General features: G+C 38.4%; 1 protein-coding gene across 1 annotated transcript in view; it reads right to left on the bottom strand.

Moving 5' to 3' along the window:
- PPAPDC1A (phosphatidic acid phosphatase type 2 domain containing 1A) overlaps positions 1–26515 on the bottom strand; it is a gene marked incomplete at its 5' end in the record, with an annotated part of 42253 nt that extends 15738 nt beyond the window's left edge. Inside the window, 4 exons of the mRNA XM_009576572.1 lie at positions 16863–16987; positions 18459–18522; positions 21899–21989; positions 26385–26515. Coding sequence (XP_009574867.1) covers positions 16863–16987; positions 18459–18522; positions 21899–21989; positions 26385–26515 — 411 coding nt within the window. The remainder of the gene's footprint in view (positions 1–16862; positions 16988–18458; positions 18523–21898; positions 21990–26384) is intronic.
- Between the last annotated feature and the right edge of the window lie 247 nt (positions 26516–26762).

Here is a 26762-nt window from a genome sequence, read left to right as displayed (position 1 = left end):
AGTTTTCTCACTTTTACCCTTCCGATTCTCTCCCCCACCCCACCCGAGGGGGGGGAGCTAGCGGCTGCGTGGTGCTCAGTGGCCAGCTAGTCCTTCCCTGTCTAAGATGACAACTCACACCAAGGAGACTCCTAGTCTGACTGTCAGAGACTTTATAACTGTTTTACAGAAGGGAAAAAAACCAAGAGATTTCTCTCTCGTTCCCCCAAAATCAAGGAGTGGACTGGACAGAAAACTAATTTAGGAGTAATCTTGAGGACGCTTTCTGCCCAAATAAGCAGAGTTTAGTTAGGAGGAATGGGACACATCCAAACAAATGCAGACACTGGTATGTGAACCAGTTATTGAGACTATAATTGCTAGAGATAAATAGGCATTTCCAAGGTATGCCATATAATATTTTTTGGTAACAGAATCAAGGCCAGACCCATGAATAGGCACATCCAAAATATAATTCTGCTCCTCATATTTAACTCCTACCCATTACCTACCCTACTGAAAGAGACATTCTCTGGATACAGTGATACTCTCTTTCATTCAGACTCTAGCCTCCTTGCCATACTAAACAATACCAGAAAGTGATATACTATTCTATGGCTTGATAACATAAATATATTTTAACCCTTGCCTTTAGACTTTTTTGTTATTCACAGCAACTACTAGTTCCATTTTTCTAGACAGGATCTTGCTGGGTTCACCCACGCAAACTTACTGATTTCAAGGAAGTAACGAAGGACGACAGCCAGAGCAGAGGAGACAGAGAATGGAATGGAATGGAACGGAATGGAATGGAATATTTTCAGTTGGAAGGGACCTACAATGATTTTCTAGTCCACTTCAGGGCTGACCAACAGTTAAAGCAAATTATTACAGGTATTGTCCAAATGCCTCTTAAACACTGACAGGCATGGGGCATCGACCACCTCTCTAGGAAACCTGTTCCAGTGTTTGACCACCCTCTCAGTAAATAAATGCTTCCTAATGTCCAGTCTAAACCTCCCCTGGTGCAGCTTTGAACCATTCCCACACGTTTTATCACTGGATACCAAGGAAAAGAGATCAGCAAAGAAGACTGGCCAATACAATGAAGAATAAAATGGCTGATCATATGATAGAGAACTTGCATCACTGAGCACCCCTCACCAGTTATATATTCAGTCCTGAGTGTCTGCGGAAATGCTATGATATCAAAAACAGCTGGTCAACCATTCTGATTTCTATTCTCTGATTAATTCCCTCAGTAAAATCATCCAAAAATGTTTCCTTCCTCCCTCCTCCCCCACAAAAGAATTTTTTTAAAACGACCTCCTATGCTATTATCCACTAGCAGTTTCATCCGTGAGTCCAACCTACATTGCCTTCCGACATGATCAGAAACTTCCAACATAACCATTTTCCAAAAGTTTCTGGTTATTTAAACAGAATGTAGGAACCCCAGACAAAGACACTTCTAAAAAGCCACTTCTAAGAAGAGAAATCAGTTGATTGCAACAAAGCAGTATTAGTTTTAAAAACATTTTGCATAAAATTTTCTGTGTAGGTTTTGTTAGTTAAAACACTTGACTTCGTTGTTTGCTCAGTCCTCTGCAGAAGGGAGAGAAAAAAATTACCTACTTCCTTATCTGTAATGGCTGGTGCTTTCTATGTGGAACTGACAGTAATAACAAAATCCAAACAAGGCTTTCTGAAGATGTTCTGTACTTTTCTCTTTCTGGCATAAATAATATGCTTGATTTCCTGCATTTATCTCATAGCTTTTATCTCAAGAGACATTTAATATCCTCTTGTTTTCAAAAGACGTAAATTAATGTTTTCAGAAATCTTTATGCCTGAGATTTCTGCAATTTGATAAATCAGCCAGCCACCTCTGAAGAAAGGTGCCTAGCATTTTAACTTTATAATTCAATTTCAAGGTGTTTATTGATTTGTTTTTCTTTTGCTTACAATAGAATTGTAGTTGATACTCTTGTTTTTATTGAAGTAATTCTGGATTGACTCAGGGTTATTTGTATTACAAGAACACATACTTATGTGAGTCAGCTCTATCATTCTTGCTGCTCAAAAGGGTTTTGAGTCAACCAGTAGCATTTGATCACAACTAGCTCTTGTAGACTGGAAAACACACCCCAACTCGTGAAGGTGATCACCTAAAGTCCCCATGGAAACAGAGCGGTTGGTTTTACTTGCAAGTAGCTCTCGTCTAGGTAGAACGCTCTCATACATATTCTGGTTTATTCTTAACGTGGGCTCCAAGACCACATCGTGATGTGAAAAACAGTGCTACAAGAGGGGACTGTCATTACATTGTCTTCAACAGTGTACGCCTGATCAGAATGAAAATGCTGCCACAGAAAGTCTTACCCTTAGTCTTTACAGACATAGAAAACTACCCTATCAAGATTAAGAGCAAGGACTGCTTCTAGCAGTCATTCCTGATCGAACCTGATCAAAATGTTTCACAGCTGATGGGACTGGGGGCAAATTCACACACAAATATCAGCTTCTAGTTCTCAAAACAGGAATTCTGACTAGACCTATGATTCTCTGTTTTCCTCTTTGCAGAGGAGGATGAAGGGATATTCTTCACGAGGCCAGGGTTTGACCTGAAATTAAAGTTAGAAGAGAGCAAAGAAACATGTTTATGCAGTGAATACAATGAACATGCAACCAAGCCATGGTTTTGCTTGGGCTGTTTACATGCTTCTCATATACAGTGCAGTAGCCAAGCTTCTCTTACCTCCCAAGTGCTGCCTAAAACAGCCCACTGTTGAGCTTACCTACCTTAAAGAAAACTCCACGCTAAAGGATATATTACTAAGGAAGAGCTAACAACACACCTGTTTTAGAAACATCTCTACATTTGATTTGTTCTTACACAGAAATGCTACACAAAACCATACCGAATGGATTTCAGAGCGTGATGTCAGTGCTATGCTGCAATGCCAATTTCAAGGAATCTCAATATTTGCCAGTGGTGTAATGAGACTTCTTTCTTAAAGATGGTCAGAAATTGATGTGCCAGCCTCCTCTGTCTGAGCTGAGTTGATAGCCATCCATTTTCAAATTAGTCTTGAGCTTTCTGACCTGTTTTGCTCCAGAGAAGAGCTGTCACTACAGTTCACAGATGAAAATTGATCTTTAGATCTCTAGTGCAACTCAAAGTCCTTTTAACTGAAAAGGTCAGTCAGAAGAACGGGTCTTAGCTTTACATACAGCTAAAGTCTAGAATATCACAACAAAGGCTGTAAAATCAAGCATATACCTTAACCTTAGCTTACTAATTTTACCTGAAAAGTTAAAGTTAGGCAAGAGAAAAGGGAGAATTAGACTGAAAGGTAATTAAGCTTCTTCCCTACATTTTTTCTACACAGATGAAAGCAAACTGAGCAGCTATAATAACCAAGAAACAGCAATAGCTGCTGGGAAAACTGGTTTATCGAAGTTAAGCTCAGAGATTTACTCATACTTCCAGCTCACTTTTTAACTACAGCTCTCCAGCACTTGAGGAAGAACCGTGTTGACTCACAGCATCATTCATTCTGTTCCTCATTAATGACCCAGGATTCAAGATGATTCCATGTTTTTCTTACTTTCCTCTGAAGTCTCACTCTACTCTTGAGTTCCCTGCATGATCTGGTCTTTCGATAAGGAAAAGCAAAAACAAATAAAAAGCCACACACACACACCTCTTTGGTATCATATGTGAATCACAAATTACAGTGGACTGCAAGTTAGCAAATCACAGTCCTGAGATCAAGAAAGCAACAGGCTCATCTGCTACCATTTCTGATTTTTCATGCAGTCCTTGGTATTGCTAAATAACATGTTACCGTGAAGCAGCACATTACTCTCAGCTTTTCTTCAAGAAGATCTGCCGAATTTTGCTAGATAGCAGAGAGATATAACACCTCATGCTTCGGTTCTTTTAGTCATTTTAATGAAAAGGGCTGGGTGCTGGTGAGAAACAAAGAGCTCTTACATGGCTTGGAAGCAAGCCTACTGTTTGCAGAGAAACTGATGGAAAGATAAGGACATGTCCTTTCACCTTAAGATTCGGTATATTCTCAGACAGATAAGTGGTAAGCATTGACAAAGATGAACAGCATACCTGCGTTGTTATATCTTTTCATAAAGAAAACAGGCGGGTAAATAGCCACCTCGTTTATCCCAATAATATGGATTATAGCTGTCTAATAAACTGGCACTTGAGCCAGTTTATACTCAAACTCTTGATAGCTTGTGGAAATTAACTGTTGATTCTTCCTAGAAAAAGTCAGGAGCACAGAACTTCAGCATTCACCTTCTCTATTCTGGATAAGGGAACTATCTCCTGAGTACTGCCTCTGAAGTTGTGTATACTGCCATTCCTGGGCAAGATGGATGCTCCGTAAGGCATGAAGTTGGTAATGCACATGGCCACCTCCCCTACTGCCACCTGCATTCAATGACAATCATCAAAGGCAAATTATATTAACTTTCCAGTATAGTCCCTTTCATTCTGCTCTTTAGGAGACTTACTAAAGAGCAGTCTCAAGAAGCTAACACAAGAGCTCCGCTTCTGGGAAATATGTCAATGCTGGAGGGAAAGACATGCATATTCCTAATATCTGTAGGATGTGGGGGTTGACCTTGCTCACAAAGGAAGAAATGGTAATGCGGTGAAAAAAGTCAGCTGGGATTCCTCTCTTCTTATTCGAAGATAGGGCTCGGGAACCTCTGCAGAAGAATTTTTCTTATATATTCTTAAGCTTGTTACAACAAATTGAGCAATTACTGCTGTCATTCATAGTAGAATCTGGCTACGTAAAGTAGGAAATTACTATTCAGGGCTGGTCTGAAGATGTAATCTCATTTATTATGCCAGCAGAAAAGGGTAACCAATTACTTTTTTCCTATTGCTGTCTGTACTTCCTTCCTTGGAGACCCTGTTCTTTCTCCCAACAAACAAGCACAGATGACCTCACATCCAGTACTCTTATAATGTGCATATCCTACTTTTAATATAAACAGAACCTACAATGTGTAACATATTCCACTGGCAATGTTTTCTTAAAGCTGAAGTGCACAGTAGGTATTAAGATCCTAATTCCTTGGCCACTGCTCCCATTAATCCTGTTTGCTGATTACTTCTTTGGTGTAGTAATGATGACTATTAATAGATTAGAATTCTCCAGGCAATTCAGTTCTGGAATTGATTTTGATCAGACAAGATTATGCCCTGTGTGGGGGCTTACCTTGATTTGCAATGAGTTCATACCTGCAAAGGCTCATCCTGAATAATGAGACTGTGAAAAATCATTTTTCATCATGTTACAACGGGTTACAACCTTGCAAGTCTGGCCGCTGCTAACATTAGTTACATTAATAGTGACATACTACTACCTATGTCTTATTTGTATAAAAAGTGCAAATTATTAAAAATATACAGTGAAAAGAACTGTTTCTTTTAAGAACATGAATTCCTTATAAAAATGGGGTCAATCAATACATAAAAGTTGAGTGTTTACATATAATTTGCCATCTTGTCTACGAAGACAGTGAGGTAAGTATAAACTATAGCTTGAAAGGCAGAGAAAATAATTTTCTTCTCCATTTCTAAGAGGCCATTATTCTCTCAAACCTGTCAAGACCCCTTCAATCATCAAGAAGGTAATTAAACAACGTATGACATAACAGTGGCTGTTATTGTCCCTACAACCAAATACTCTGATTACATGCTTCATTTCAGATTTCTGAATAAATTCTCTGATTTCTTCAGCTGTATTCAACAGTAATCGCTACAACTCTCTTTCAGCCAATATAATACAAAGAAGAAGAAAAAAAAGAAAACAAACCACACACAAGACATAAGAGCTCTTGTACAGCACTATGTTAGCATTCACTCTGGAAGCTGTACAAATCAAACTGAGATGTTACCACGAAGTAATTTCTTCAAACCTTGGTTTTTCCTTGCAAAAAGGAACCTCTGGAATCAATAAAGATTTCTATTTAACAAAAAAAAAAAAAAAAAAAAAATCAATGGCACAATTTAGCCAAAAGTCAACTTTTCAAACTAATTTAAGTTGCAGCTACAAAAATAAAATCACGTATTTTATTTCTTTTGCTGCTAGTACAGCACTTTTATACAGAAAATTTTATTTTTTTAAGTTGATTTTATTCCCATGAATCTATCCAACCCAACATGAAATTGTAAGTTTAATTATCTCTGCAGCCACTGTGTTATTCAACTGATTTTAATTTTTATCAAGTTTGTCTTTCAGTCAGTTGATGTGAAATCCACTAGCAACAATTTGGACCTTTCTGAGATCAATGACCGACATGAATCTCCTGAAGTTCAACACAGGGAAGTGCAAAGTTCTGTTCTAGGGGAAGTAATGCCAGACTCTTCTCAGTGGTACCCAGTAAAAGGAGACGAAACAATGGGGATGATCTGAAGTACAGGAAATTGCATTTAAACATAAGATAAAACATTCTCACTGTGACAGAATAGACTAGGTTTCCCTATGAGAAAGGTTGTGGAATCTCCATATTCAGAGACATGCAAAACTCAACGGGACACAGTGCTGAGGACCCTACCCTCACTGACCTGCTTTGATGATTTCCAGAGGTACCTTCAACCTAACAATTCTGTGAATCAAACTATAAGCTGATACAAACCAGACTAGCAAGTGATTATTCATTTATTCAGAGCAGACACATCAATTTCAAGCTGCATATATGGGTATTCATGACAACCATGGGCTTGATCTGCCACCGACTACCGATACAGGCTCCAAGGAGGTTAACAAGGAGGTTAAATTAAACTCTCACCAAGCCATTCTTTGTTTCTTCAGCACAAAGGTATCAACACCAGTTTCATACAACACCTTCAAATCTATGACAGCAATCCCTGAAAAACACAGCTTAAATAGTTCTGACCAATTCAGAATTAACACATTTAAAAACAGTCACTAAATAAAGCTGAGGCCAAAACTCTCGGAATTGCAATCTGCTTGCAAATGTTTTGAGTAGAATAAGAGCCTAAAGGGAGTTATATCATGATGAATTAATCACCTCCTCTAAGAAAGCAAACAGGGTCAAGAATTTGGCATTTCATTCACACAGGATTTTTGGTGTTTCTAAATAAAATGCGTTGTGTTACTATTGTTTACCCATACTTGCTCATACAAGGACTTCATTACTACAGTCACGTCAGCATATAAGATATCTGACTGTCCAGGATTTTTTTTTTAACCTAAACAACCTATTTTCGAGAGCATCTGAAGCAAGTCCGTATTGCAGAGTTGCTACTTTTTTCTAAGAAAGCTTCAGGAGATAATCCATTCAGAAATCATTTACCTGGAAAGCAGATAAGAATACAATACTATGGGGTTTGCTGCTGTTGCAAAGCTGTATTTACATCAGAACAGTCTATTGCTTGTTGAGATGAGATATGAAATAGGTCTCTGGGCACACCCTTTCTCTCTACACGATATGGCTTTGGACATTCCTTTAGCAGTTTAATAATTTTAAAAAAAAAAAAAGTATTTTCTTATCACTACCCAATAAACAGTCAACAAATGTGAAAGAGAAGGCAGGTTATGACAGTAAGAGCCCCACACTCTGAGATCACTATGCTATGCTCCCCTCAACCCTCTCTAGCATCACAGTTCACAACATTCATAACCAGACAGAGGAACACAAGACCGTTCTGGGGCTGGATGCAGTACAGCGATATTTCTGACTGCCAGCTCGGTGGTGTCCTGTTCCTTTACTTTATCTATCTACTTACTGCTCTGGTAAGTAGCATATGAACATAAGCAAACATTGAAGGTCAGATGTAATCGGGAAGTTAACTTGGTTTTGGCAGTGGGTCAAGACTCACTCATTAAACTATATTAACATAAACACATAATACTTTTGCAGCACTTTTTTGCTTGCTGTTGGCGGCCTATCCTCATTTATACAGATGAATTCTGGGTCAAAGAGTCAGTTTAAATGCCATGGGCCAGGTCTTTCTCCCTCTGATTTAGAGCTCTGTATTCAAAACTTGGTATCACCAACTTGGGAAGATGATCTGGGTTCATATTTTCAGCCAAAACCTTCACAGCTAAAAGCTTAGGGAAATTATATTTCAGACAGCAAATGGAACAAGAGTTGGACTTCTATAAATTTGTGCTTTCCTTGATAGCTGTTTTTCCTATCTTTTGTAGTATCCCTCAGTTTCCACGTCTTCATTCCCTAAACTGCCTACTAGTCTATCATACACACAAAGTGTGCTCAACTCCTTCTCCACCTGCAGAAATCTACCTGCAGTCCTGGTAAATGGTGCTTTAGGCCAATTACCAGTCAGCATACAAATAGTCTAACAATATCCAGTAAAGTAGATAGGTGTTCATTCTTAGTCAAAGATTCTGTTCACTGCAAAACCATAGCTTTTTCCATAAAGATCCTTCAAAGGATCTTACATAAAATTATTTTCTGGCAGTAGTAATTAAACTATGTGTAACTGACAGTCTCTTTTATTAAATAAATCAGAAAAAGTAAAACTCTACTGGATACTAAGGCCAGCCTTTCAAAGATTTCAGAGCTAGGGAATGGAAATCTTCTTCAGTTCATTTGCTCTGCTTCTAAAATTGCTAGATTTTAAATGCATCCGGAAATTAATTTCCTTGCTTTGCATTATAGAGGGCCTTATGAGATTTTCAGAAGACCAGACCATATATTGTGATAGCATCTATTTTACAGGGCATCTATTTGTCTTCAAATTCCACAAGTGATACTATCTGACAGGAACCCCACATCCAAGGTTACCCTTAAACAAGCAACTTACAGCATGTACAATTACAACGTGCGCTGACGATTGCTCTGTATCACTTGCCAAGAAACGCATAAACAGGCTTTAAAAGAGCGTATCACAGCTCCTTGAATTAGCTGGCAGTCAGCTCTCTTTGCACCGGTCTCCACAAATAGTGTAAGAACCAAGGGAAACTGGAACTTCTCACCTACTGCTGCTCATTCCAGCACACCATGCATCCCTCCCTCCTCCTCATCATCATATCTAGTTTTACCACGTAATTCTTTCAGACATGATCAGATGTTTTCCAATGTTTTCGATACCTAGAGAGTTCCACAGTGCAGTAGCCCAAAGAAGTATCTCCTGAACTCCTTATTAGCATACTTAGTGAGAAAAACAAGCAAATGTGCAACCAATGATATACGTAAGAACAGAAAATGAAGTTAACATGACAGCAAAAAACCAAATTATGCAGCAAATTATTGGAACACATAGTAAACTGTAATATTAAACAGTAGCTTAATAGAGGAGAATCATACTGACATGATGAATTCAGAGCAATTTGAAATGAGGCACAAAGCTCTGAAAAGAAATGTCCAATTAGGTGGCTCAAGATTAGATCAGAGAGAGGTATTTATCCTAGAGTGAACTCACAAACCGTATAATAACCAGCCTAATTTTAAGCTGCAGGAAAATCCTACTATGTAAGATGCTTAAAATTAATATAAGAAAAGAATATTTTAATTCATCAGGAATCATCTATATATAGCAACAAACTGATGATACAAGAAGGCTTTTCCATCTTCAGTGTCTATGAATCTATGTGTGGACCTGAAAGACGAAATTTGTTTCCAGACTGAATTCTGTATTTCAGCGTACGTGGCTTCCAGCCCAAATCTTCCAAAAACAGATAGAGGATAGCAGATACTCCCAAACTCCATATGCAAACTCTGAACACTTTTTGCATATTAAGTGTTCACGAGTTTAACTGAGCTCTACTGTTCAAAACAGTGGGGAAAAAAAAAAAAACAAACCCGCAATATTTGATAGAACTAGTTTATATTTGTGACATTACCAGGACCATAAAGTGAAAAGGGAATTTGCCCCTTTAGTTCTCCCCCTACTTACAGCCACCTGACTGGTGATATGGCAACATCACAGGTACCTTACTGGTCATATTCTTTTCTTCTCCTCTGCCTCTCTGTCAGCACTTCCTCTAGCAGCATACCATAGTGTATCAGCTACAGATCTCCTGCAGTTCATTTGTTCCGCTTGTAAAACTGCTGGATTTGAACATCCATCTTTTGCTCCTTCAATTAATGGAGTAAGAACACAGAGGGGTTTAAAACCAAAGTCAGCATCAGCTGACAGAGCACTAGTGTGGTTCAAACAAGTCATCGTTCTTTGTGAATGGAAGTTCTAACCATCTGTGATGGGTGACTTGCTGTGCATCTTCTGTCCATCCCAGCATCCTTGTGATAGACACCTACCAGGGATCTGGAAGGCAGTTTACTATCTAACCAGAGACAGACAACAAATAAATGTAACTTTTTATATCTCCCACTCCTGGAAAATAAAGGTTTAATCTCCTATATAATGAAGGAATGGGCAGTTAATGACTTCATGTATTTTAAAGCATTTCCCTGTGCTTAGGAAAATAACTGAATTTTGACTGGTGTGCAACTGAAATCTGGACTTGTCAGCATCTCTTAAACTTATTACGTATGACATTGATTTAGGGAGAACGGTTACATCTGTTGTCACTGTTTGCACCTCTCCCAGAACTCTTTAGAGTTCCCAAGGCATTCTTCTCCCTTCGTCCTTTGCAACAAATGTAAGCTGCAACTCATGAACTTTACTTCTGTGCTTTACAGAAACGTGAGCTCTCATATCGAAAACATGCTCGATATTTCTGTCACCTTAATTAAACACGTAAATTAAAGACATATAGTCTTCTATTCACAAGCAGAATCAGTCTTCCTAGCATATGAAAAAACCCCAATGGGTTGTAGGCTGAACACTTTCCCTGAAGAAATTTAGATATATTCTCTAAACAAAGATATTTGCCCGATTATAGCAATGGTAATTTAAGACTAAAACAAGGACTTTCTTCCTCAGGATCCTATGGTAATCATAAAAATTCCAAATTTGGTCACCAAAATAAACTCAGACCTCTCTGTCCACATAAATACCAAACAATCAAATAGTTGCTGCTTGTAGCCTGTATAAAGAATGGCATAGTGTGAAATCTTCTTTGAACTAGTAAATGCATAAAGCCACTTAAAGTAACAAACAATAGATATTGAAAAGAACCTTTCTGATTTATTTTTCAGTTTTTAATCACTGAATATCTGGTCTTCCTGGAATTGCTCCACTGGATCTAAACCTGGTGGTATAAGCATTTATTTCCCATGCACATAACAACATATTGGGCAATAATTAAACTTAAAAAGAGGCTTCTGCATGATGGTAACTTTTCAACAACAAATATTAAGAGTTAGATATTACTGATTTTCAGATAGATAACACTACAGGACTCTAGGTTCATATTTTGTTTGTGGAAAGATCTTGTCAGCCTGATGCAAACGCCAAAATGACATCAGTCATAAGCTAAAAAGGACGAAATCAATTACAAAAAGCTTTCTGTCCATCCCATTGCTACAATGTATGCCTGCAAATTCAGTGATCTTTTCAGCTACCAGCTATGCATGTGGCTTATCCAATTAACCGTTCTGCGCTCGTTCACCATATTTTTCCTCTTATCAATCAGTTTCCATATGTTGCATTCAATTAAATACTCTTTCTTCATACATTGCATTTTTCACCAATTGGTATGCTGGGTAATCATTACACTTATTAATTCCAGACAATAAAAGCTCTATACTGATTTCGGCATAATTTGCTCTGTTTGTTTCATTAAAGACACCAAATCGTTCTGTCTGTATGCCCATCCATTTTGTTGTTCATGTTTCGTTTTCTGTCTGTTCCTTCTGTTCCTTGCTGCTGCTGTTTGAATCTTGCTGCAAGGAAATAAAAATGGTGAAGGGTCTTGTATCAGTCCATCAGCAGCTGGATTATGTACTTTCCAGCACTGCAAGGAGTGACCTGAGGAAATAATATATTCTCACTTCTGCTGCACATCAGGAGGTTGAAGTGGGGAAATACTATGCCAAAAAAAAAAAAAAAAAAAAAAAAAATTTTTTACAGGGGGTTTAAAGGGGGAAAAAATAATCCAAAAAAAAAAAAAAAAAAAAAAAAAAAGGCAGTTCCCATCATACTTCACCAAACACAAGAAAAAGTGTCTTCAGAAGCTCACCACAGGGATGGCTGACTTCCTCCACTCCTTACTATGGTCAGCACTTTCAGATGGTGTAACTGGCTTTCAGACGTTCAGTAACTTCCACTATTCTCATGGCCATGTTTGAGATAGATTTGCTTATTATTTGGATAACAAGCTTGCAAAGTACAGCCAGAACAAACCCTGAAGACACCTGGAGCGTGCTTACTTCACGTATTTTGAGAGGTTAGGATGCCATGAGGTATCTCCAAGGCAGGCTGCCTAAAGGCTCTCTGCAAGATAACTCTATAGAAGACACACAGGAAGGACACAGGCAGGAGGAAGAAATGCTGCATTTGTGACTTCATAAACATAATTCTTTCAATGAAGTATGGACATAGACAAGCTGCATGCTATCTTCACAGGCAGTAGCTTTAAATAGCATAAAGTAGCCAATGGATTATAGAGCCATGGAAATACTAAATATGGAAAAACAAACCTACATTTTGGAAGCATTTTAGTCAGAATGGCTACATATAAACCTGGGACTCAGGAACACCTCTGAGCTACTGGTCCCAGGCAGGAGTCTTGGCTCCCTACTCCCAAATGTTGGTTCCCTCCAACAAGATATACTGGCAGTTCAACTGGAAAAGAGGCAAAATATGCTCCAAACAATCCAGAAGGTCCAGGGACTTCTTTGATCCAGTAGAACATGTACTTCTGGGTGAATTTCAATGGAGCCATTGAATGTTGGCTTGTGCTTGTCCACAACTCAAGTTGCTGTTACAAAAAGTTATCAAGAGAAGGAGTCACCTAAATTCAATAGTCTTTCCAGAAAAGGACAGCAAAACGCAGAGCTAGGAGACAGCAGCCTTGAATGAGATATGCCAGCTCAAAGTACATTTTCAGCAGCCACTGCAGGTAGAGTTCTGCTCCTCATTCAGACAAGGTAGTAACAACACCACCGTCTTCATGTTGGTCAACCTCCTGTTCTGATTTGGTACAAAATGCCTCAATTGTTTCAGGCAACTATAGTTTGCATCTATCTGCAAGTCACTCTTTGGCTTTACAAAACAGTTTGTGCTCCATACATTATTTGTATTGCATCCACTCCTCGGCACAGGGAGGTGAAAGACACAGTAATTTAAGCCAAGATAATCATCTGTGCTCTAATAAGGAGAACACAATCTCCTTCAGGACACAAGTTGACTCTCAAAGTGGAAGACAGGTAGTTCACAACATTTTTATTGAGTACGCAAGGTCAGGTCAGGCCATCTTGGGGTGTCAGTACTGTCACTCTTGCTATACATCCCTGCACCACGTTCCTATAGCACAACATTCACAGCACCACAGACTTTCTTGTTAAAGGCCCCATTTTGCATGGATGAGGTTTTAGATCCTGGTATAACAAAGCTTTTGATTGACAGCCTGTCCCAGGAATGCTCTAAGAAAAACTGTTTTGAAGCTGAAAATGGCTCTTGACTGAAGCTTCTAACCTCTCTTTATGAGCTGCTTGGCAGCTTTTACTTGTGATTTATTTTCTTCATTTGTTCAAGTGAAGTAGAAAATACCAAACTGTAGTGGGCTACTTGTAACTATCATTCCAAGAGAGGTACTACAGTTTATGTCAACTCTCATCCTCCTTACTTACATTTCCACAGCCATGAAAATAGAAAAAAAAACCCACAAACAGTAACAGAAACAAAAAAAACTTTTTTTGATGCTGCTTCACGAATTCCACAACAAACAGAGAAAGGATGACAGAAATCTGAAGAATGGAACTCCTTCATTTTACCTAGTGGCAATCTTATGCTGAAGGAAGGGAGAAAGGAGCTAAGAAAAAATCTTGGACTGAGTTTATGGAAGGAAAGTTTGTAATTACCTACATGTTAAGAAGGCAGGAAGGACAGCTTTTTAAAACTGAGATAAGTGAATAATTTTTCACAGGGAGTGGGAGGTAGAGGAGGTACAGTTCATACATTACACAAAACAAAATACTGAAAATGTAAAATTATAGCAAAATTTCTGAACGTGAATGATTATATCCTCAACATCCTCATTGCTTCATAGGTCCAGGAAGGTAGTATAATGTTGTGTTTCCCATAAAATTTTTTGCTTTTCATTCTTCAATCTACTGGGGGATGAAGTAACAGCAAGAAAATAAATTTATTATCACAACTATAAATTATTCTTGATAAAATAATACTGACAATCCCAGTTATGTAAATAATTTTGCTACAAAGAAGGAGCAGAGGTTAGCATTGTAAGATTATAAAATTAAAATGGTTTCCTTTTCCATTATGAGACTAAAATGCATATGGATTTTAAGGCTTCAAAACACAGAGTCTTGTCAGAGACTTAGATATTGTAACATCAGACTTCAAACAGCTAAGTACTTCAAGCAGCTGCAGAATTGCCTCACTCTAGCATACCAACAGATAAAAATTACTGCATATATAATATCTTTTCATTCTTATCACATTGCAATAAAAGGCTTTGTAGTGGGAAATATAGTCAACTCAACTACATGCTAATATTATATTAGTCAGTGAGGGAGAAAGCTGTTCTCATAATTTTGATCTAAATACACGGGGCCATCATTCTGCTCCAATTGAATTTTGTGTGAGCTGCAGTAACGCAACTCAGTGCTTATAAAACCAATACCAGCTAAAAGTAAAACCCCAGTATGCATTCTATGGCTGCCCCACTGGCACAGGGACAAAAGCACTTCGCTGTGTGACAAGCGGTCTCGGTCAGAGAACTAGGATGTGTGCCAGAGCTAAGCAGAGCATGCCACAGATAAAGCGTTTCTAGTCTGTGCAAAAACAAAAGCACATTGCGTGTCTTCTGCAACTCACGCTTTGCAGCCTTGGAGTAAACTGTTGCATTTTAGTAAAGGAAAATGACCAACTATAACACTTGCTGAGGGCTAGTGTTGTAAATTGTAAATTCTAGTACATCAGTGTATACATGTACTTATTTTAAGCCTTTGTTGTTATACATTGACGAAATACTTAACCGTAATACTTAAGAGGATTGCAGCGAAGTTTGACAAGCACAACTGATGCCAGACTACAAACAGCAATAAATACCATGTGTTCTAAACGGCATATGATATATTCTGCTATTGTCTCTTTAATGTAATCAAAGCTTATAAACAAAAACCAGCTAAGGTGGTTTATTGTTTAGGACTATGAAGTTTACAACATATCGACAAACATCTACTACTCCCTTTTCTGTTTCTGGGACTCAAACAAGAAAAAGGGAGCAAGATCAGCTCAGAATTTCATTCATCTCATTACCCAACTTGTTTACAATATACAAATTCTGCACAATCAGATAATTTGAAGTTATTACTTTAAAAAAAGATCAGAAAAACAAATTCCAGAGATATGACTTACTGGTACTCAACTGGCAGTTCTCGGAAACAGAACAGCACAAGGCAACAAAAATACTGGCCAAAAAAACCAAAAAAAGCTCACAGTAATCAAGTTATTTTGCAGATGAAAAGAAGTTTTATTAAACACCTGACATAAAACACTCTAGAAGTCAGCTCCTCAAGACAGAGAAAGGAACCTTTGTAAACATCTGAGTTAATACAACTAATTAAATCAGACATACGAGTTTTCACAAAGCCACCTAAATAGCTGTCAGGATACAGCATTAGCTAGGAGTAACTGATCAAACCATCAGACCCAGATTGAGGACCACATCAAAGCCAAATGGAGTGACAAGTGACTATGCTGTCCAAGGAGCAGACAAGAAACCACAGAAACTCCAAACTGTGCCCAATTTACTTCTGTTTCCTGCCCCCCTGCTCCTCTAAATAAGATACTATTGATACACTTGTTACCCCATTACGTGGTACCTCTGTGCTGTCACGCTGACAGAAAAGTCAGGACATTCTGCCTATTTTGCTCTGCTTGCTTGAGCTGGGAACAGAGCTAAACACCTACTCCTGTCTGTGCCCGGGCAAAGCAGTCCAGTGGCAGTAGACATCTGAACATGGAAGTATAAGAACCCCTCAAAATAAAGGCCCACATAGACAAGGATCACTTCTTCAGCCACAGCAGCAGTGGATACTGTCAAAAGCGTAAGAAAACAGGGAATGAAATAATCATCCTTCTACTGGCACATAATGACAGCTTCTAGTGCCACAGGGACTTCTTGAACCTGACTTTGTAGCCAGTTCATTAGGATGAACAGCATGGAAATAACGCAATATGATCTCCATGCATTCCTTTCTACCCCTTCCACCTTCAAGGATACAACTTCCCATGAAGAAAAGCACCTTAGTAATCGATTTTTTTTTTTTTTAAATGAAATCTTAAAGATAAAAGCAGTTGAACTGTCTTTGTGACTTGAACTTTGGTTTAATAGACCTAGTATTCGAAAGACATAATAACTAAATAACTAAATCTTGTCAAAACTATGCAGGCCAAACATGCCCTGTCACGTTTCATATTTTAATAGCATATAACAAAATATTTATTATATAGACAAACGTTGCACACAGAGGTGTGCGTTAGGTAACAGATACCCCCTCAGAACCACACTGTTTTCTTTAATCTTGAATAGTGCTTCACTCTACTGATAGTCTTGCTTCAGCTCTCAGGGAAGTCAGGTGGTTCTCAAGATAAGGAAGGGTCACAGGCTCACAAAGTTATTTCCAGAAGGAAATTTCTGGCAGTGGTGACCCAAGACAGAAGTGCAGGCCCCTCCAGCAAAAATCAAGTTAAAAAAGAGCAATTCCAAAACATAGATAGGACAGCTTTTTACAAAAAAGGCACTGTATTTAAATGAACTTACAGGAAGAGTGGATACTTGGAAAGCTTTTTCTGCCTTCAGACACCAGATCTGGATCACCTGTGCAGTGCATTTCAGAGTTCATTACTCCATCTGGAAAGCAGCGGTAAAAGAAATCGGGACGCGGTCTACAAAAAACACCATGGATATTAAAAATATAAAAGCTGTAGTAACAAATAAACCTCAAAGTGATTATTACATTTACTGCTTATTACATACAGAATTCATTTCCTCCTGCCTTAACACAGCAACAGAAATGCTTTGTTTTCCTTGAATAGGTCACTTTTTTTACAGGCAGGCTCTCTCAGGGAAGCTTCCAGTGCCGCATGGAAGTGGGAGTTAGTTGTCTTTGGAAACAAACATGCAGGGCTACTCTTGCCTACAGCAATCAATCTTGCACAGCACTTCCAGTGACAAAGTAGCATAGCAACCCAAAAGTTGCACAAATCTTGCCAATACATCTAGCTGAGAACCGGACTACAACTTCGGCTACGAGATTGGCACCAAAACAACCACCAAATTCTAATGCCAGCCTTGACACTGACTCTCTAACTGCATTGAACAAACCTCTGAGTTTCTTTTGACACTGCTCTGAGCTGAATGATAGCACGTAGGTTTGGCTGGTGTCACAGTGATCCTGAGCTAATAAGCCACGTGGAGAGGCAAGGCGAATGACCACAGATTCAGAGACAACCTGACAGAGCAACTAGTTGGCTTGGAGCGCAGGCAAAATGAGCTCGCGTCTGCCTGAAGAAGATGGTGCAGACATTCTTAATTATATTTCAAAAGCACTCTTAAAATAAAAGTGCCAAGTACCATTATTGCCAGGGCATCAGTACTGCAGCAGAGAGGGTTCGTCAGAAACCAAGCACAAATACTGCTTCCTCAATGCTGCAAAACAGGTGAGCAACAAACACGGCATTGGACTCTAAACGCTGTATGAATTCAAGTCAAACATATTTTTCAGCTGAAATTATTCAAATTTTTGATAAAGAGCCAAAAAATATCTTAAAAAATTATTTTCCAGAGAGTTTTGTTTGCTAGTATTTTTCTGAGCTCTTCATTCAAATTTATGCTTTCCTAAAAAATGGCCTACCTAGTAGTGGACCTAAGTCCACTTATTGCATAGCTCCAAGGTTTGTTCTGCCATGGATCTTGATGTTACCTGGAAATACCATTCACTAATATGCTTCACACAAAATGCAGGCACTGGGTTATATAGAGACTCAATTGATTCCTATTTAATCAGACCAGTGGCACTGGGCATCTAAACTCCCACATGCTGTGACTCTTCCCTTCTGTGTTGCCAATTTAATGAACCGGTTTCTGCTCACACCTTTCCTTTCAAACTCCTTGTTTTCTGGATCTGCCAGCAGGTCAAACAAATAACAAAACACAAGGGCATAGATTCCTACCACAGTTGGATGTCACATAATGAAGTTGTACACCACCTGCACCAGGGAAAGGACAGCTTCACAGGGGCCCTTTCCAATTCAACGTGCTTTGGAGCAGCAGCTATCTTTTTATTAAGATGTATTGTATTTGTCAACTCCATCTTCATTTCTCTTAAGCCATCATTTATAACATGACAAGACTTACCTTCCCACTATTAATTTAATAGTGTTTGTGCAGACGCCGTTCAGAGCTAGAGCCAAGGAAACAGCTACAAAACAGAATAAACAAACAGAACAATAATAACCTAAATACCAAACTATAAATTGCAGCATTACAGCACTTGATTTACAGACTGAATCCTTTACTGGACTGAAAACTGAATGATCTTTGCAGCCCGCTGTTTTTCTTATTACCCAGACTAAGGACAGACCCCAGACCATGATAATAATCACATTTGACCGACTTTGTTCTGCTTTTACTGTTGAGAAATCTTATTTCCTTACGCAAAGCCAGTTTTCGTATCATGCCATTTGCACAGGCATAAATCATCAGATGGAAACAACTATTAGAGAATCAAGCACTGTGTTTATCAGTTTTGTAATCTACTAGATGAAAATCTTACACTCTTTGGGTCAAGGAGAATTCCTGTATAGACCTATACATAAGAGAGATATACACATATGTGTGTGTGTTTATATATGTATATATATGTATATGTATGATCCAATTAAGCAGTCCATTTTCAGGCTAAAGAATTGCCTTTTGGCTAGAATTAGAACAGGGTGATTTTTAAATTTTTCTTTCAAAAGGATGTGGATGTTTTGACTAAAAATCTTGACATTTTCCCTTACATTTGCTCGCAGGATTAACCAATTTTCCTAATAAAATTGGAGTAATAAATAGGAACTGTCATACTAGGTATGACAGAATCATCTTCTTTATTTGTACTTGCATGCCGAGTCCCTAGACTTTCCGAAGAACCTCATCTAAAGCCTGTGGAGATCTCTGTCTTGATTTCAGTGGCGCTTGGATCCAGTGCATACACTCCTTGTAGATTAAAACTGATTTGATGTTGCAGTCCACACCATAGCTCCTGTTACAACACAAGAGCCACTGAATCTTATTTCCCATCAAAAAAAAAAAACCAACTATCAGGCAAATCTCTGATTTCCTGCAGAACAGTTACAGTAATATAACTTTTGATTATGACAGCTCCATGAGCTATTTTCTCATTCGAGTGCTGCCCCAAATGCTGTACTTCAGCAGCACTCATCCTGTCTCCATAAAATCTTTGCCTGAGGATATTATAGATCATAAAAATGTGTGTGTTATAGGATCTATTTTTCTTTAAGTTAAAAAAAAAAAGAGGTCCTCCATCAAAGCAAAAACAAGGGTTTTCTCAGACTATAGCAATAGCTGCCAGCAAAAATAAAGGAACACGTCAATCCTAGAGACACTGGTATTGTTCAAAAAAGTCTTCCACTTTCAACACTATGTTCACAGTGACCACTCAATCCCATGCTCTCTTTTTCCTCTCAATTGTTTTCTCTTAGTTATTTATGGTGATTGCGTGGTGAACTGAAATTTTCCACTAAGTCAAATGCTTGTGACCAGCAGTGTCACAGCACTACATTCTCCTTTTTAAAAAAAGGGAGATGTAGAGATATCTCCTTTCTGAGACATACGGTAAGGTTTACTCTTTTCATTGAGCTTTGTCTTGATTGTTCATCGCATACCTGACTGAACCATGCTTTCACTGTTGCATATTCCTTACAACGGCAATCCAAGTATCAAATGACAGTGTGAATGTAAGCTGGTAAACAAATTGCATTTGCTCTCATTTTGTTCCCTGTAGGAAAGATTCGTATCACCCACCAAAAGTCATATAATCCAGTCAGTAGAGAGAGGTAGGCACTTTCAGGAGAAGGATTAAGGGCACTTACATCAGGAGGCTAACTATTCCTTACCCTAGATGCACTGAACCACCTTCTTTATATTAATGGCTCCAGGAGGGACAAAGCAGTTTCACATCCTTTTAACCTGTGATCTCTTCTACATATGATGTCTAAAGAAATTCACCTTTTGGGGGACTTCCTGATCATTCGTTATGAACATTACGTGCCAGATCTCAGCAAATCAACAAAGCTCCACCACAGTTAATGAATCTTCACATCAGCTTCACATCACCAGACACATTAACATACTGAATCATACTGATGTACAGTACCCTTGAACACAATTAAGCCACAAGAAGTTCCACACTTATGGCATATACTGAACAGGGATACCCTACAGAACAGAACATCAAGGCTGGATTTTCCTTAAAGTCTGGGTAGCAAGGAGAACACTGGGGAAGCTGGCAAGTTTTCTCCTGGACATTATAGAGGGAATCATAACAGAAGGCAAGAACAGCAGAAAAAATGAATGTCCCTTTAGAACAAAAAGGTGAGAATAAGTGATGGAGAAACTAATCCGAAGTTCCTTTCCTTCTTAACAGAAAGTGAAACTCAGCACTGTGACTGTACGCATTTTATGAATCCGAGTTATTTCTGCTGAATGGACTTGTCAGTAAAATATCACTGTAAGACATTTCAGAACTTACTACAACTGATTGGCAGCAGCCAAAACAAAACTAGGATCTCTTCACACTTGTGTTAGAGCAACTGGAGAAAGAACAAGCTATGGGAACCCAGCCTTGTCTAAAAAAAATTTTCAAAGGCAGATACATAGTGCCATTTACATCCTATCTAGCTAAGGCAAGGCTGAGTATCAGTTTGGCCTTACAATCTAAGGGCCAATAAATGAAAGTGTAAATTAGCCAGTAAAACAGAATTCCAGAATTAGGCATATTTCAAACATAGTGCCAACAAAAACATTTGCAGTTCTTAGTGCTTCGAAGTATCCTCTGCCAGTGAAAGTGCTTTAGTCAATTTTGGTCTCTGGCAATATCTATGTAAAAAGGATCTGGGCATATATCACTAAAAGATTTCAAAAGACAGGGGCAGACAGAATTAGCTGGAACAGTTTAAGACTTACCATCCCCATAGTCTACCTGTCTCCCTGCTCAAAGTTGCTGCCTACAACCCATAACACAGCCATAGCAGTTCACAGGCCAGGATTAAGTGCACATCCAACTCCACTGGCAGTTTAAGATAAAACATCAGCTTGTGAATAGAAAGGCTGAGCCATGAGCATGGATTTTGCAATGGGGAACAGTAAGCTCCAGCAGAAGGTCAGGGAAAATAATGAGAGGAGTAATTTCCTACACTAAGCAGCTGAGTCTCGCAGGACTTCCCAGTCAAACCCTTAATTTACAATAGCTACAAGTGTAAGTAAGAGGTAGGTAATAGATTGGCTGTGACAGAAAAATATACATCTGAACAGTCTCTCAGATGGTCTTGACTTTGCTGATTGAATTCTGGCCCTTGCTACCTAGACTGTGGAATTAAGGCACAGAATTTGTACATTTAGAAACATACATAAAACCAAAGGCTTTTGTGAGACGGCTTGCAACTATAACTGCACTGAAAACTACCGTAATGGACTGTAACGGAGACAGGTTTTCTTCAAGGCTTAGACTACAATTGGAATCAATCTCTGAGAGCTATCACACATTTTCCATCTTGAAGTATGACATACATTACCTAAGAAAGCCTCTTTAATTTCAGTCTTGTCTGTTCGCCGGATTATTTTCACCACAAAAATGACTGCTAGTGGCGTAAGGAATGAAATTGCCTGTAAGAGATAACAAATATCATGTGTGAGAGCATCGATTCCTTTTCAGACCAACTGATTAATAATTAGTTCCAGTTAGCTCCATTTAAACTGGAAGGCTGAATGATCTTTTTCAAACTCCTGACCTTAAGCAAAGTGGGATGATTTGTCTTTGCAACTACACATTAAAATTGTAATATAACTGTGGGTTATAATTGATTTGTAATTGCCTGGAGCTGCATTTAAAATGTCAGCTTCATAAATGAAAAAGCAGCAGTCTATAAAGTCCACAAAATTCATACACTGATCCATACAGATCTTGTACATTTTTTCTGCAGCAAGCATTGCTCCAGAAGGCAGGCAGTCCAGGCTGTGCTCTCAGTAAAACCCTATTCAACATACCAGGCTCCAGCACCAACTTCCTGATATTTTAAAATGCTCTTTATTTTATTTTTTGTTTTCTTTTTAACTGTCATTCTTGAATGCATTGAAAAGATAAGGCCTTTATGATTCTTCCGTTTACAAGTGTTTGGATGTGGAGCCAACTGCTCGATTTTGTTCAAAAACAGAAAAACACCACCTGAACATCTACAAGTATACTTGTTGGTTAAGCAGAACCATATTCTTTTATTGTCAGTGCTGTAGGGCAGGATTCCTCCTACAAGGAACCTTAAATGGTATCTGCACATCAATGCACACACTTGATTTCCACGAACAGCATCTCCATTATCACAGAGCAATTTGGAATACGGTTGATGATTCACTGTAAATGTGCCAGTTATCCAAAAAGCATCATACTTCGTGCAGTCTGTCCTCCAAGAGCAGGTATTTATTGTCTTTCTCCAGAGAGATATATTTGTTTCCCCCAAGCGCAATACCAGGGAGTTTTTCATTAGTAGCTTGCCATGGAAACTATGATTTGGTTCCCAACTGGTCCTTCCATCATCCCTTCTGTCTCAGACCTTCAACCGCCGAGGTAAAAGGCAACTTGTAGGCAAGGTAGTCCATTTATGCTTTTTGCTGGTTGCAGTCTAAGTTAACTAATTCCTTTCTGGAATCTACAAAACTCTTCACAATCACATTTGTTCAAAAACAAATCAAAAGCATTTTCTTTCAAAAGCATTTATTCTCTTGAAGAAAAGTAAAAATGACAGGTTTTTTAAATGAGGCAAAAATTAAGCTGTATATGGCACAAGGGGCACCAGGGCTTAAGTAAGTTTATGCTATCTTTACTGAGGCTGAACAGTGCCTTACTTCTTAAACAGCCCACTGAAATAAGAAACAGAGACACTGATTCAGGACAGAAATGGTGTAACAAAAGACATGCGACTCTTCTTTTTATAATACAGATTAATCTCAGTCCTCATTTTATGCTTTTAGAATATCTGAGTAGGGAACAACATGAAAATGCACTTTCTTATTGTGGTAGCGCATCTTGGACCAGATTCCCCTCACCTGCATCTGCAAAATATTATCTCAGTAAACCATGCAGATTAAAACACAGCCTGGACTCCGCTCCCTTTTTTTACATTTAGAAAGGCAGGCACCAGGTTTTGTGCAAAAAGTGCACCATTTCCGCTTGAATCTCACACACACTGTAGACAGAAGGGAGTTTTAAGTTAGGATGCCAGTGCCACATTACTGCTCCAGAAATGTTCACTTCTCTCTATCCTCAGCAATAGTTTAATTTCTGCTTTCAGACACAAAGAGTGAAATAAAAATGGTTAAAGCAAAACCTAGAATTATTAGTTTCATTCTGAAAAGTAAGGAATGCCACCAGAAAAAAAAAAAGAAGATAGATATCTGCATTCCATTGTTGAAGAACATGTAGAAATATAGCCAGGCTGACAGGCTTATAGTGGTGGTTTAATGGAGTTAGAAATCTTTTGAACAAGCAGGAGCAGCAGAAAATATCAACAAAGAATAGAATTCAAGCGGCAGCTTGTTCCAAACCACTTCACAATCAATCTTCAGAAATCTGGTAGAACTGCAGATTTCCTCATATTTCACAAGCATATGGATTTTTGAGAGAGATGAAGAACCATTCATGTTTGCAGTACACTGCTGTTCCTTACACAAAAGCATTAGCTGGAAGGTGTTTTTTATTCTGCAGCAAAATGCACATATAAGGAAAGTTTGGCTTGCTAAAGACACCTTTTTCTTTATTTTGCAAAAAGACTCTGTATGGCTCATATCCATTACAGATTTGGCAACAGTCTAATGAGCAATACTCTCCCTCAGATGCATCTCAGTAATGTTTTCTTTTTCAGCAGTGAAATATTCCAACATTGCTTTGCTTTTGTGAAACATGGACAAAATCTCTCTCATTCATTATTCATCCTGGCAAGCCAGAGATATGCTAAAGTTACAGGGACTCCCACACACTTCCATGCATTCAAGAGACGTTGACAGTACCTTACACTTTCCAAGACAAGGAATATCTACTGACAGAGACACAGAACAAGGCTCAGGTCTTTTCATCCTTTGTGGCTTGCTTGCTATCCATGCAGAGATCAGCTTTGTCTAGTTTGGATCTGGATTTGGAGTATTCACAACATTTCTCTTGAATTCAAAGCTCTCAGCGTATAAAATAATCCAGCAGTTCATAAACTCTTAGAGATTGCTTTCTGGTAAGCCATAGCCATATGTTTCAATATCAGAGTACAACACTAGTCGCATGAAATTCTTACATAATGAAAGCCTGTGATCAATGCTAGAGTTGATTTTTTCTTCTTTTTAATTAAAGAAATAAGAAAAAACATTTAGAAATTATCCACGTTTCTTAATTTAAGAAGCTGTTCACTGAGTTACTAAGATGTCATGGTCTGAGACAGAAACAGAACGCAAACTATAGAAATGTTACTGACTCAGAGCTGCCTGGAAGTTCCACCTGCCACCAAGTATACCAAAAGCTGGCTCTGTGGGAAGTGGTTAACAGGGAGATGTACTACACTTATATCCCAGAACTGTGCTTCCCAGGGGCTACTGCCTAGAGAACAGAGGAAGGACTAAAGATTATCCCAACCGGTTTCAAAAATAGTTTCACCACTGCAGCAAACCCCTGTAAAATGATTCACTATGGGTCCTTGAACTCTTCAGTTATAAACGCAGATCAGACAAACCGTGTAGTAAGGTAATGCTCAGCATAAGGAAAAATGGCAGAATTAAACTCAGAGTCTTTCCTAGCACAACAATGTAATGTTTGGTTTGGGTTTTTTTTTCATTTTTACACAGTTGTCTTCCATTGCAGGAAAAACACGTTTTCACCCATCCAGCCTGAAAAAGTACTTAATAGAGCTTCTTCTTAACGCAATATAAACAGTATGTTGGTGAATTTAAAACCAGGCCTTCAGCCTCTTAGAAGGCTGGGATATAGTGTCACCTCGTAAATAGGAAGTAAATAGGAAGTACCCTCAAGTTTTTCCTTACTCAATTAAAAAGTTTCCCTAACTGAAGAGCTGAGCCTTCAAAAAAAACATTGAAGACAATTTACATAACTGATTTGCACTTATTCTGAATTCAAGCTCTTAATCTGAAAAGTAAAACCCTGGCTTCACTAAAGACACAGGAGAAGATGCTTTGATGTACGGGTACTAGGATTTGACCTCACCTGCCATGCCCATTCCTGCAAAATCTCCACTTTGACTGATGAAGCTTTTGCAAAGACTGACCTACTTGTTTTAATAGCCTGAACTACACCTGTAATTTCTTAGCATTTCTGTAGTGGTCTACCTTACTGTACTCTTGTAGTTATATGTGTAGATTATTATGATTGTTAATCATTGCTAGTGAAGGTTATAAAAACGATGAATTTTGATAACCAGACAAACCATCAAAAACAGACAGCCAGTCTGCATGTCAACATGAGCTGTGCTGGGGAAAGCCAGAAGAATGGTGACAGCAGAGCAGCTCTATGATGTATTAAGTACGCTCCTGATGACCTCAGGATTGTTGGCAGAAGCCGAAACAAAGGTTTTGTCTACATGAAAAAAAAAAAAAAAACCCACACCAAAAAGTATTTGGAGGCAGATATCTCAGTGCCTAACATGCCTAAAACAAATTGGATTTCAAAATTTAAGCACTTAACCTAATAAAAGCATGGAAAGGTTTTGTTAGGTCATCCAACCAGCTAATTCAAAAAGCTTCTCTAATCATTTCTCTAGCATCCCTCTAACTTAACACCAGCTTCAATCTGTAATATCAACATTCCTAAATTCAGTCACCTGGTAATGCTGCTCTTTAGAAACTCCCCACTATTACCTACATTTTCCCATTTTGGACATTCCTGGTTTGGAAAACAATTGTTGTTAAAATAAAAAAAACATCCTATACTTCTGAAAGGTTTCCTACTGCTTATCAAATGAAAGTGTACTTAGTTTACAGCCATCAAATGACCAACAAGCCTTTAGTACTTACAAACATAAGACGTGTAGGTATGTTGTCTGATTGCACCAAAGGATTTTTATACAGCCAGATCTCTTCTGGCTGGATAACCCGCTGGAATGGATCCAAAAATTCTGTAAAACTGAAAATAACAATTAAAGATTCTGTTTCATAATTTGAAAGGATGACCAAAGATCCCAGAAGAGTCTTGCTGATTTAAAACTTCCCCCAAAGTTAATTATGGTATAGCATGCATGAATTATCCTTATAATACATTGCTTTCCTACCTCACTGCGTTTTAGTAATACAACCTTCATAAATATACACTTAGGAAAATGATTTTTAAAAGTCTATATTCTACAACTTTAAGTTCCATAAAGTGTGCTGTGGATAATAAATTGTCATTTTATT

The sequence above is a fragment of the Fulmarus glacialis genome, unplaced genomic scaffold (assembly GCF_000690835.1).
Source record: "Fulmarus glacialis isolate BGI_N327 unplaced genomic scaffold, ASM69083v1 scaffold4534, whole genome shotgun sequence".
Lineage (NCBI taxonomy): Eukaryota > Metazoa > Chordata > Aves > Procellariiformes > Procellariidae > Fulmarus > Fulmarus glacialis.
Note: the sequence above shows the minus strand (reverse complement) of the source record. Positions and strands in the feature narration are given on the sequence as shown.